The 13,903-nt window shown below is 44.0% G+C and overlaps 1 protein-coding gene across 7 annotated transcripts in view; it reads right to left on the bottom strand.

Annotated features, from left to right (window-relative positions):
• The window catches only part of HACL2 (2-hydroxyacyl-CoA lyase 2), a 1,062,010-nt gene that overhangs the window by 800,815 nt on the left and 247,292 nt on the right, over positions 1-13,903 (bottom strand). For all 7 annotated transcript variants that reach the window (XM_085638401.1, XM_085638399.1, XM_085638396.1 and 4 more), the window contains exon 3: positions 13,644-13,845. In XM_085638401.1, the coding sequence (XP_085494527.1) occupies positions 13,644-13,845 (202 nt within the window). The remainder of the gene's footprint in view (positions 1-13,643; positions 13,846-13,903) is intronic.

Here is a 13,903-nt window from a genome sequence, read left to right as displayed (position 1 = left end):
TCCTTCTACTTCCAGATGGAAAGAAGATGGAAAGATCAAAAGTTTTCGTTGTGATCTATATGGTCATCTTGCTAATGACGAATCCTGTCCTGCTCTTTCTTTAAAATGCCACAACTTTGGGACAATTGGACATGTTTCTAAAGCTTGTAGAGCCAAGAAGCCCTAAATCAAGTAAACGTGTCAAGGAAGTTTTTTTGAAAGCGATGACTCGGAATATGAACAAGAGGATCTACATTGGGGGGAGATTATATCACCAGGTGCTAATAACAAGTGTAAAGGGCCTGTTGATTCTGTCCTTGAGAATGACTGTAATATTAGGATGCTCTTTGACTCAGGTGCTAAAATGTCTTATACCAAAAGATTTCTTTGATTTAAAACTACATGGTAAAGTGAAAGTCCATAAGCCTGATATCAAACCTTTGGAATACGGAGGACAACCTATAAAACTCTTTGGTATTTTCTTGGAAACATTGAATATAAACAAAGACTAACTGCTGGGAAAATTTACATATCATGCAGACAGTATTATTAGCTGGTTTCACCAGGCTGATTTAGGTGTGTCATTAGTTACTGGGGATGATCCCTGCATTGTATTAAGAGACATCTCACTATCTTCCTCCACAAAAAACATTGATAGCGTAGAAGTTTGCAAGGAGGTTTTGTGCGAGAATGACTTTAGCTCAAAGTTAAGAGCTGAATTTAAAGAAGTTTTTAATGAAAAGCTAGGTTGTCTTTCTATGTTCACAAGATTACTTTGAGACCTGACTCTGTTCCTGTATCATGCAAAGTACGAAATGTTCCTTAGCCATGAAAGAGTCTATGCCTTTAGAACTTGAAAAACTAAAGTGTTATGGGATTATTGTTGGGACTGAGGCAAGCCAGTCATTGGCTCCGGTTGTTCTTGCACGCAAGGCCTCAGGTGAGGTGCGCTTATGTGTGGACTAGCGCGCACTTAATCGTGCAGTTGTTGCGGACAAGTACCCGCTCCCCAACACCACTGAAATGCTTGCACAATTGAAGAGTTCATGTATTTTTTCAACACTTGATTTACATGCTGCCTACCATCAGGTTAAACTAGATACTGACTCCATGGATCTGACTGCCTTTATTACCCCTTTTGGGACTTTCAAGTTCACACGCCTTCCTTTTGGCTTGGTCTCTGCAGCGTCCGTTTTTCAGAAGGTCATGGAGGATGTGTTGAAGGGAAAAGAGGGAGTCAAGATCTACCAAGATGACATGTTGATTCATGGCTCTTCACAAACAAAGCATAATTCAAGACTGAGAGGTGTTCTAGAACAATTCCGTATGAGAGGTTTGACTCTTCGAGAAAATAAATGCAAGTTTAATCTTGCTGAAATTGATTATCTTGGACACCGTTTGACATGTGATGGTGTCAGACCCAGAGAGCGTTTAGTAAAGACTATTGATGAACTGCCTGTTCCTCAGTCTTGTGCCACGATTTGCCAGACATACTCATGCTCTTAGGTCTCTTCTTAAAAAAGGGATAAAATTCCTGTGGTCACCCCAGAGTCAATTAGAGTTTGAGGAGGTCAAGAAAGTTCTCAAGTCAGCTCCCTCCTTGCAGAGCTTTGACACCTCTTCAGACTCTGTTCTTATCACTGATGCGAGTTCTAAAGGTTTAGGAGCTGTCCTTAAACAAATCAAAGATGGTAAGGAAGAAACCATCCTGTTTCTTTCAAGAGCTCGTGTGGGCCCAGAATTGCAATATTCTGTGATTGAAAAGAATCTCTTTGTATCTATTGGTCTATCAAGAAGCTCTAGAAGCTCAATACATTTCTATGGGGTTCTTCTTTTGTGGTACACTCTGATCACAAACCCCTTAAGGATTTGTTTTGCAAGAAAGATCTGAATGCAGTTTCCTCTAGGATTTGTAAGTGGGTTATTGCTCTTCAAGACTTTGATTTTCTTGTTAAATATATCCCAGGGGTGGACAACAAAGTTGCTGATTGTCTTTCACGACTAATACCTGAAAGTTCTGCTGATCTGGACTCTGATGACTCATGGGAGATAGACAACTTCAAGGTGTGTGAGATTGTTGAAGGGGTTGTATCGGAAATGGAATGGCTAGACTCTTTAAAAAGTGACAAGGTTTTGCTCGAATTGTGCAAGTGTCTGGTGGGTGGACAGGTATTAAGTCTCTTTCTGATGATGCAAAACATTTTGGGAATGTAAGACATGAACTTTCACTGTACAATGATCTTGTGGAGAGGAACACGCTTGTTCCACCGTTTTTATTTCAGAGAAAATCGTTCATTTAGCACATGATGGTCACCAGGGTACATCCAAAACCAAGGAGAGGGTTTGTGTGCACTTCTGGTGGCCAGGTGTCGACATTTTGGTTGAACGGTTGGTCAGAGACTGCTCTGAGTGCAGAGTGTCTGACAAAGTGTATAAGACTAGAACCCAACCGATGATTATTCGTGATTCTCCCACTAGGTGTTGGCAAAATGTTGCACTTGATCACTTAGGTCCGGTTTCTTCCAAGTCTGGTCAGTTTTATGTCTTAGTCCTTATTAACATGTACTCTAGATGGCCAGAAGTGAAGGTCACCTAGAGTATTGAAACTAGAGATGTGGTAAGATTTTTAGAAAACATTGTTTACAGAGAGGGTCTTCCTGAGAATCTTTTGACTGACAATGGGGTGCAACTGGTCTCAAGAGAGATGGAAGACTTTCTAGTTAAAAGAGGAATTGTTCATAAACAATGCTCTCTTTACCACCCAGAATGTAATGGGATGGTTGAGAGATTCAATTGAGTATTAAAAGAATCTATTCAATCAGCCAAGGAACAAGGTCGGGACTGCAGAAATGCAATCCTTGAGAAGGTTATGGCCTATCGTTTGACTCCTCATTCTACAACTGAGAAAGTTCCCTTTGAGTTATTTAGGGGCTGCACACCTAATACTCAGTTATTTCAATCCTGGATGAGAGGGTATGGGGCTGATATTAGTGTTCCTGAGGATCCTCAGTGGAGGTCTCTTCAGGATACCAAGTCTAAAAAAATGAAAGCAAACTTCGATACCAGACATTCTGTCGCTCATACCCTAGTTAATGTAGGTGATGTGTGTGAGAGTTCGGTCTCCACAAAAAACTGGAGGAAATAAGTTCTCTATTCCATGTAAGGTAGTTAAGTTGTTTCAAAATGCTGTAAAACTTGATGATGGTCGCATTTGGAATCTTAATAGAATTGCTCCTGCACGTGCCTTTGCTCCGTCCATTACTCATGCACAACAATCTTCTTCTTCACAATGTATACCTCCTCTGCGTAGGAGTTCTCGTGCTTGTTCTATTCCTGTAAAATTTCATGATTATGTTTGTAACAAGGTTTATCGGATATTGTTCACATGTTTGTGTTTGGGGGAAGGTGTGTGGTATTCACTTACACCATTCAATATGTTCAGTTATGCCATTCTATTATCTCCAAGCTTGGTGAGTAGCTCTGGAATTCAGAATGTGTTGGGTGACTAGCTACAAGGTTCTTCAGTGAGCAGTTGCTGCTGGCTTGCCTGTGGTTAGGACGCTTATGCTGTTACTCTTTAGAATAAAAGAAGACTGCATATCTTCATCACTGCCTTCTGGTACTTCATTACAAGATTGCCTTCGCTTCCTGATAGAGGGCTTGGGAGGGGGCATACTATTACAATTCCATCATTCCGCCTCTGGGGGACACTGTACATGGACTCTGCAGTCTGGATATTACCATTAAAACTAATTAACAGTCCCTCTCGGACTCCTGCCTCCTTCCTATTTCAATTCTATATGCAGTTGAACACCTAAATTTGCTTCCATGGACTTCAGGTTCCATAATGCACTACCAAGTATTCCATAAGACTTGGAATCTGCTGTCAATTGCTTTCTATGGGAGAACTCTTGCTGTTTCTCAGCACTGGAGTCTCTCCTCCAGTACTTGGGAGAGACTGGAACTGCACACACATGTGACCAATCTTGTGCAGCCCAGTCATATGACTGCATTGGGCTTGCTGCTGCCTGGAACTGCTTACAAGCTACAGTTTGCTAAAACTCCTTGTTCGTTCCGGTTCCAGACTTGCTTCAGTCAAAACCTGTGTCCTGTTCCTGTGAAACCTGCTACAGATTTTTCCAGCCCTGCTTTGCTTTTGCTATTATCTGCCTTTTTTGTACACTTTGGTGCAGTCCCGAAGCTGCTCCCTCACTAATTCTTCCTAATTTGTTCCTTCTGTTCCTGCTATTATTTTCCACTTACTTATTCCATAGCTCTTGTATTTTCTCCTCAGTCTCCGAGATTTGGCCCCTAGTTTATATTCCCTTCCTCAATGATTCTTCTGCAGTCTTTAGTTCCCTTGAAGTTTCAGTCACGTGCTGGTTACAGTTCCTAGAATCCCTGTGCTTGACCTGCCGGGTTGTTCTCCATGGTTTCCATGAAAATCTTGCTGCTGACTATTTGCTACAGCTCTTAGGATCCTTTCGAGTGCTTGCTCTGTTTTTTTCCTCTGTGGCTTTTGTGTCTGGCAAGTTTGACTATTTGGTCCTCACCTGTGCATAAGTGTGTTTCTTTGTACAGGGGTTGGCTCTTGCTTTCTGTTAGAACTGGGGGTCTCTAGTTGGCAGAGGTAGGTAACTTGGACCAAATAGGGACCCTTGCCTTTAGTCAGGGAAAGGGGTTTACACTCCTGGATAACCCCTGCTCACCCCCTTGGTAGCTTGGCACGAGCAGACAGGCTTATCTCAGAGGCAGGGTGTAAAGCATTTGTGAACACATACAGTAATTACAGTGAAAGCACTACAGATGGACACCACACAGGTTTTATACAAAATAAGTATTCTTTATATAGACTTAACGCAAGATCACAAACGACAAAAATCCACAATACTGTAATCAAAAATAATACTGCAAGATGGTAGAAGTAGTTCAAAAATAGGCTATTCACTTAAAAGCAGTCTGTAGCAACAGATAACCCCAACGGGAGTTATCACGACGTCAAGGACAAAGAAATTCCAAAATACAGCTCCGACCGCGAGGTGCGCGGCATCGGGCCCGGAGTCAAAACAGACCAACACAGACAGTACCTTGGAAAAGCGAAAACAAAGACAGCTCACGGCGTCGCGGAGATGCAGCGTCGTTGGCGCTGTGCGGCGTCGGTTCCTTGCTTCGGGGGAGGCGATGCATCGGGTCCTCGATGCTTGCGCAAAGCAGGGGATGCGTCTGTTACTTACCGGAGAGGAGATGACGTCACGATGGCGCCAAAACCACGGTTCCGTGCAATATCACAATGTATATGAATTCTTGGCCACCCACGTCGAGAATCGGCCCTGCGATGATGTCGGCTTCGGAGTCGATGTGGCACAGCAGCAGGCGTCGGGCCTACGTTGCAAGTCGGAGCAACGCTCACGGCTTATAGCAGGTTACGATGTCGCTCGCTGGTGTCGATGTGGCACCGTGGCCGGCGTCGGGTCTATGTTACAAGTCGGAGCAGCGCTCACGGCTTCGATGCAAATTACGGCATCGCTCGCCGGCGTCGGTGTTGCAAATTTCCTCTGTAGCAGCACGTTCCAGATGCAGGCAAACAGAAGGGGTAAAGTCTTTTGTATCCCTGAGACTTCCGACAGGAGGCAAGCTCAAATTCAAGCCCTTGGAGAAATATTCTGCAAGATGATGAAAGTTCCTTAAGAGTTCCTTCTCCTTTCCTTGGCAATGAAAAAACCACTGCAGGCCAACCCAGCAGACAGCACACTAGCAGAGGGGTAGTCCAAACTCCTGCAGCTTCCTTGGTTCTTCTCCTTGGCAAAAGTTCATCTTGATTTCCCAGAAGTGATCTAAAGTCTTGGGGTCTGGGCCCCCATATTTATACTACTATTCTCTTTGTTCTCTGAAGGAAGAGGGTCCTGTACCTAGTCCAAACCAGTTCTGGGTGCATTCTGCCAGTGCACACCTTCTTCCTTTGTCAGTGTGGGCCAGTGTCATCAGACGCACCCCAGGAGGTGGAGCCACCATTGTGGCAGGCAGGCACAGCCCTATTCAGGCCCAGGTGCTACTCCTCCCACCACTCCTCATGCAGATAGGCCTATTCAGCCTAGTGCTGACTCACCCTGTCTCCTGCAGCCCCCCAGCCCCTATCACTCACAAAACCAGACATACAATACACAAGCTAGCAGAGGCAGGCTGGATGGTTAGGCAAGAAAATACCTACTTTCTAAAAGTGGTATTTTCAAACACAGAATGTTAAAACCAACTTCACTAAAATATGTAGTTTATCATTCTGGGTTCAGGCATACTAAACTCGAATTTCTATCTAGTTCCCTGAGTCAGTTAAGATTAGAAGATGTTTTAATCCAACTGCCCATTCAAAAGGTAGCCTTGCAATAGAGAAAAACGAAATTGGCTGTAATTCACTATCAGGACATGCCACACACATCAGGGCATGTCCTACCTTTTACATAAAACGCACCCTGCCCTAGGGCCGACCTTAGGGGTGTCTAATATGTAGAAAAGGGAGGGTTTAGAGACTGGCAAGTGGGTGCACTTGCCAAGTCGACATGGCAGTCCTAGACTGCACACAGGCTCTGCAATGGCAGGCCTGAGTTACACTTTACAGGCTGCTTCTGTGGGTGGCACAATCAGTGCTTCAAGCCCACCAGCAGCATTTGATTTACAGGCCCTGGGCACCCATGGTGCACTATACTAAGGTCTGTAAGTAAATGAAATAATCCAATCATGGAGTCACTAATCAATACATGAATTTACAGGGAGAGCATATGAACTTTAGCACTGATCAGCAGTGGTAAAGTGCCTAGAGTCATAAAACCAACAAAAACAGGTCAGAGAAAATACAGGAGGAAGGCAAAAAGTTCAGGGATGACCCTGCAAAAAGGGCCAAGTCCAACACTTTCCATGAGGCAAGCCCTGTTCCATCCTTTGTCTTGCATTGGATGTACTCTTGAGTGCCTTATCTGTGACAGTATGCCATTTCTAATTTTCCACAGAATTGCCATTGTTTCCAGCTGGACCCGTAAGGGCTTGTTTCGTGAATGTAAGTACAATCCATGTTTGTGCCCTGGGGTCCAGAGACAGAATTACTTCTGCTGCCTCCTTTCTTTGGAGCGTGTAGGTTGACTGTAAGAGTAATCTACACAGAGGCATCGATATCTCCTGTTGCTGTGGGAAGTACTGAGTCTTACCTGTGTACAACCCTAGTGGTAACCCCGAGTGTTTGTTCATTATTGGTCTGTTCCCTGTTTGTTTACACTAAGGTTGTTTGCTGTCTCTATCCTGTTCCTGTGCTTTACTCTGTATCTGTACTTTCCTGGTGTAAGCCTTTGTTTACTCTTCTGCTTTAGTACACTACATCCGTAAGGAGATATTCCTTGACCTTGAAAGGTCCTCCGCCCGGAGTTCCTAACATCTCTGGATTTTGGCTCTGGCAACCCCTCCAGCAAAGAGAGCTGGAAACAATAAACCAGGAGTTCAAATGTGATTATCTCCTGAACAGTTTCATAGACTTTAATAAGAATAATGGGTTTGGACTCTGCATGACCTTCTCCTGCTCTCTCTTTAACTGCAGAGATTAGGGACTGAAGTTGAGGTAATCCTTGAGAACTCTGGAGAAAGGTGGAAGGAACCTATGAGCACTGTTGCACTCAAACTGGGGTGAGGGAAGACGCAGAATCACAAACTGACGTAGCCAGTCTAGGACAAGCAGCTGGGATTCTGAACTCAACTGGCAGGAGGATTCTCCTCTGTAAACTGCAGTCCACCACCATCTTCAACAAAACCTTGGTTTAGGGCATCTAGGAGATCATCAATTGGGACAATTAAGACATCTTCACAATTTAACACGAAGATGGCAGTCAGGCAAGACTTAGCCTCTTGGACACCGACCTTCTCAACTTCACTGAAGGGTAGTTTCAATTTTGGGTAATGAGACACCCTGGGACAAGGTACTAAGCGGAATTGTTAGTACTTATGGCTAAAGCGTATTAATTAGGCCTTGTGCACTGACTACATTGTGTGTGGGGGGCCCCTCTAGTCACAGTGGGTATGAACACTGCATGATGGATACAGGCAGGGCCCTAGACAACAAGAGCAACATCTGCACTGCTTCTAACCAGCCCAAGTAGAATGCACTTTGGCCCGAGACAGCCGGTCATCTCACTAAGATGCAGATTAAGTCAGGTCGATGGAACTGGGGAGGAACTGGCAGCACTGTGGTAGAAACCATATTGCCAATTCAAGGGATTGATGGCCAGACATCCCTAGAAACACTGTACAATAGGCAGGATGGAAAGGAAATCAGACATGTGGGCTCCTAGGTCAGCAGAGATGGGGGAAGACTCATGCAAAGCCCATCAACATTTAGGATCACTGCACAAACCGGAGGCCAAAACAGACTTCAAACTGCACTCAATCAGACAAGCACATAAGCCACAACCTAAACCCTCTATGTATAATTACGTACACATTCTTAGTTAAGGGAAGTCGGTGGACCTTTTAATTGGAAAAGGCCAGTAAGCATATTACCTGAAGGAACCATTAATCGCATAAATAGGCGGAAGAGGGTGCAGTAGCTAGTCTCCCTAAAAAGGAGTGCACTGTGTGTGCCCCCCTCAACCGGAGACAGATTTGAGATCCCCATTAAAAAACAGGTAGAACCCTCAGTGGGCTAACAGCATTGTCAAGTTCACTGAGGGAAAACAAAACAACCACAGAATATCAACAAAGGGCAGGAAAGCACAGCACTGCAGGTCATGAAGGGGACTTTGGGTTCCAACACACAAGTCTAAAAATAAAACCCGAATTGTGTGCATTTAATTGTTCTGACATACTCCAGCCCAAGCCTTACAACCTACCCATTATAGTTGTAAGACCTCCCCCATTATGTCAAAACCAATACTATAAATGGGTGGATCTGAAACAAGCATCAGAGATCAGTTTAATTATCAGCTGCCAATGTAACTTACATCTGGGTGGGTAGTCCATCCCAGGAAACATGATCGGGGTTTTCAAGGCCCGTGTAATTCTTAGCTTATCTGGTCACGTTGGAAATAACAGGGTTATTCAAGAAGTTTTCCCCTGGAGACCCCGAAATCCAAAACATAAGCCATGAAGCAATCACTCTTTGGAGCAGTTACCTGCATATGAAATTCCCTTCACTCACCCTTCCTTTATTTCAAGAAACTGTTGAAACACCGTCTTTTCTCTCAGGGGGAACAAATATTCAACTTTTGGGGGAGGGGGTGCGCATGGCCTCTCTTCCTCCCTAGGCTGATTTTAGACCCTGGGTCCTCATCCCCCGGGGAAAGGCCGCATTATTAAGGGGGAGGGGGGACATATGCCAATTTTGGCCGCGTGGACCCCGCGTGGACCCCGGCTCCCGGCCACATCTGCAAAGGGGAGAGAGGCAAAGCAGCTCCTCTCCCACGGCTCAGGTTATGTCCCGGGGAGCCCGCCAGGACATAGCAGTTTCCCTGCATAAAACTGAGAGGGATAAGGAAGAAATTAGAGAACGCAGGAAGGAGTATAATCAAGCACGGAGTACTAGAAGAAGGGAATTAAAGGAGAATGCATGGGTTACCCTTCACGAAGCTTCCCTAAGGAAAGATAGTGCTTCATTCTGGCAAGCAGTGAATGCACCTTTTTTTGGGGAATTAAACAACCCGTCATTAGTGGTGGCAATAGAGGAGCAGAAATTGATTGATTTTTTCTCTAGCTTGTATAGCTTACAGGAAGACGCCGAAAGGGACAGTCTCCCTTTCAATCAGCAGTGGGGTTGCTCTCAGATCTCCCCACTAATTGACCTACAACTCACAGATGAGGAAGTGATAGGGGCCATAAACACCAGCAAAAGCGGAAAGGTCCCGGGCCCAGACGGGGTGCCCATCGATTTATTTAAGTCTAATCCCCCACTGTGGACACCTTTAATAACACGGGTCCTCCAAGCATGTTGTACAAAGGGCTTTAAGACGTGGGCAGAGTCAATAATAGTACCTATTTTTAAGAAGGGGGAATCGGGAAAACCCTTCTTGCTTTCGCCCTATCTCCTTATTAGATTCATTGATGAAGGTGGCAGGTAGGATAGTTTTAAACGGTCTTCAAGTCTGGGCGGAGGAATCCAATGTTTTAACTGATGTCCAGTACGGCTTTAGGCAGGGCTTAGGGACCACGGAGCAGGTTTTGAATCTTGGTCTTTTAACAGGTAAATATACCCAGGCGAAACTAGGGAATTTTTATTTAGCATTTGCGGATCTCTCAGCTGCTTTTGACGGTGTTATTCATTGTAAACTTTGGGATATCCTGGTGGAATTAAAAGTGGACCCACTATTGATACAGTTTTTAAGACAGCACATAGTGGGGCGACCGCCAAGGTTCGGTTCAGAACCAAGGGGGGATGTACCGAGTTGTTCAAAGTAGAGAGGGGGGTCAGACAGGGCTGCGTCCTGCCACCATTCCTGTTTACACTCTATAAAAACAACTTGGAACAGGTAATGGTGGGAAGCGCAAGCGACCCACCGTATATCAACAAACCACCGATAGTCTCCCTTCTCTGGGCAGACGACGCAGTACTGATGGCCCGTACACAGCTGGGCCTACAAAGAGCCCTTGCCTCCTACACTACCTTTATGGATACCTTGGGATTAAAATTAAATGCCGAAAAAACCTATGTTATGAGCTGTGGTAAAGGGAGACAGAAATGCACGAGCCTACCCCTTTGGGAAAGCAGGGTGGATTCCACTAAAATGTTAAATACCTGGGGATCTTGATTGATGGCACCGGTTATTGGCGAGAGGCTGTTAAAAGCAGGAGTCTTCTCTTTATGAAATCAACCGCAGTGGTGGGTAACTTTGCAAAGAAACTAGGAAAAAGGCCCCCAGAGATACTCCTTAAGATATATAAAGCCAAATGTGTGTGTATTGCTATCTTTGGGGCAGGTGTGTGGGGTTTTAGTGATGCTGACTGTATACAGCGTGTTGAAAACGCTTTTTTAAGGTTTATTTTAGCTGTACCCAGCAGTACTCCTGTTTATAATTGCCACAGTGAGCTGGGCATTACGTCTATCGCAGATACCATCAAAGCCCAGCCAGTATTACTCTGGCACAGGATTTGGACCTCGACCAGTACGGGCTTAAACCAAGATATAATTAAGGACTCAATGAAGCTGGATCATGCTACCAAGATCCTTTGGTTGAAATGCATAAAAAAACTTCAAGTGTGATATCGGTCATCCAGAGTACTATAATTGCCCTGAGTCAATTAATTGTATATCCAGGAAAGAGTTTGAAAACATTTGTATGAGCCATCTGAAAGAAAATAGACTTGCGCTGGAAATTAACAAGCAAACTGTTGTACAGCATCAATTGATTTTAATCACATATGAAATATATCCTTATGCTGTTTAAAAGGTTATGATAGATATGTGCTTACGAGTTTTAGATTTGGGACTTTCCACCGATTGATCAGCTATCCAAATAGGAATGACTGGTCAAGAGGGCTACGCTGCTGCCACTGTGATGATTTATCCCCACAATCTACAATTCATGTGGTCCTTTTTTGTAAACTATATGCAAAAGAAAGAGTGACATGGAGTTTGCCCCTTTTGAAGGCAGGGGATTGGAGGCAGGGGATTGGAGGCAATGCCGACCAGCCTTCCTATACTTGCAATTACTGGATAGCTTTTACAGTGTTAGTGCAATGGCTAGTTTTTTTAAAAGTGTACTTAGAGTCAGGAAGATTGTTAGGGGCTAATTGTCAGAATTAACCAACATTGAGTAAACTGCGAACGATGGTATCGCAAGTATTGTAAAATGCATAATATTTTCACCCCACTTCCAAACAGCTGAGACAAACTTACTTCCTGGACCCTTTTTTACGGTAGATAAATTCTCGGAAATACAGAATAATTTGATGTATTTTAAGAGTGTTTTATTATGTTTTTAACTGTTATATCTGCTTTTGTGATTTTATATGACTAAAATCGAATGAAGCTTACTTTGATTTGATGTGATTTGATATTACTTTACATAAAAAGAACAAGAAATTCACTGGAAAAACTAAAGTTTACAGTAATGTTATAGTTAAATAAAATGTTCCAATTTAAACTCTAAAAACCACTGAAATGCGCCAGTCAAAGTTAGAGCTATCTCAAGTAACTTTAACTTGTGCCCTTGTCATGCACTCCTAATTACCTTAGATTTTACATCACTCATGACATCTTCTGTAACATCATTGCTATCACTGTGCATGGTGGGGGTGTGAGTTATAGTTACCTTAAGGCAAGAGTTATAGTTACTTGAGATAACTATAACTATGTTTACCACATACGAGCCGCTCCCAGTTCAGTGACCAAGGTTTTTACAGTGTTAGAAAGGTGGGGACATCTCACTAAAAGTTACGGACTGGTCTCACACACCACCTGGTGTCATGATTCATCACTGGTCAGTCCACGCCCTCCAAAAACTTGGTTTGATGGAGGGCGGGCATACATCTGAAGACAGGGATGCACTTCTAAACTAAGTGAGGGCCCGTGAGGAGAATGAGTGAGTGGTTTTAAAAAAACATTATGGTTGCATATTAATTTTTAACGAAGGTGGCAGCCATATGGTATTAAAAACAAGTGGACGGTGTGTAGGGATATAAATGTCCTTACACCGTTGTAACTGTCCACACAATATATCCGCATTGTGGCTCCTTTAAGCCATTGGTTAGGAAATTCTAAGCCCCATAGGAGGAAGTGAGGGGAAGTCCCCTGTTTCTAAGGGTCTGAGGGTGCGTCTCCCGCTGTAGCACCTAGATGTTGCCTCTCCTCCTCCTCGCCACAATGCGGATATATTGTGTGGACTGTGACAATTGTCACGCCACAAAGTGGTATTTACTCTTTACAGTAGGATAAGAACGGAGCCCTTTATATTAGGTCCTGATGAATGCCATGGAACCGACCGGGCCACAAGGCAGAAACATGTCGACCATCACTTTTACAACGGCGTAAGGTCATTTATAGCCCTACACACCGTCCACTTGTTGTTAATACCATATGGCTGCCACCTTCATTAAAAATTAATATGCAACCATAATGGTTTTTTAAAAATCACTCACTCATTCTCCTCACAGGTCCCCACTTAGTTTAGAAGTGCATCCCTGTCGTCAGGTGTATGCCCGCCCTCCATCAAACAAAGTTTTTGGAGGGTGAGGACTGGCCAATGATGAAGCATGACACCAGGTGGTGTGTGAGACCAGCAACTTTTAGTGAGATGTCCCCACCTTTCTAACACTGTAAAAACCTTGGTCATCGAACTGGGAGCGGCTCGTATGTGGTAAACATTTTATGTTGGAGGCTGCCTACTCCTGGTGCCCTGTGCCTCTAGTTCCCTCCCCTAGGCTTTCCTGGGGATAGTGTGTTCCATAACTATAACTATGCCATGTAAATTTCAGTGGTTTTTAGGTGTTTAAAACTGAACATTTAACCTATCATGTTATTTAACACACACACTAATTATAGTCTTTCTTCACTTTGCATATTCTAGGTACAAAGATTTTGTATGCCTCATCACAGGTTACTCTTTGATACAAATGCAGTGATTGCCAGCAACATTTTTCAATTTCCACCTTCTCAGTACAGTATATCCAATAAAGTCAACTGATCTCACGAACAATACCTGAAAGTCTAGCAACAGCATCTGCTGCAAATACTGCTGTGGCTTCATGTCGGGTGTCCACCACCCGGAGTCCCAGCTTCTCACAGGCCACCAGAATAGGGGAGATGTGGCCTCCTACCAAGGTGAAAATGAATTGCACATCATGGGCCCGCAGGACATCTGCCACAATCTCCCCTCCGTGTCGGGGGCTCTGGGCTTCTACCTGAAATTTAAAAAAAAAAACAACACTATGCATTAAAGACCTTTCAGCATATGAGTAG

Source organism: Triturus cristatus, chromosome 12, assembly GCF_964204655.1.
Source record: "Triturus cristatus chromosome 12, aTriCri1.1, whole genome shotgun sequence".
Lineage (NCBI taxonomy): Eukaryota > Metazoa > Chordata > Amphibia > Caudata > Salamandridae > Triturus > Triturus cristatus.
The sequence above is the reverse complement of the archived record's forward strand: the minus strand, read 5'-3'. Positions and strand labels throughout refer to the sequence as shown.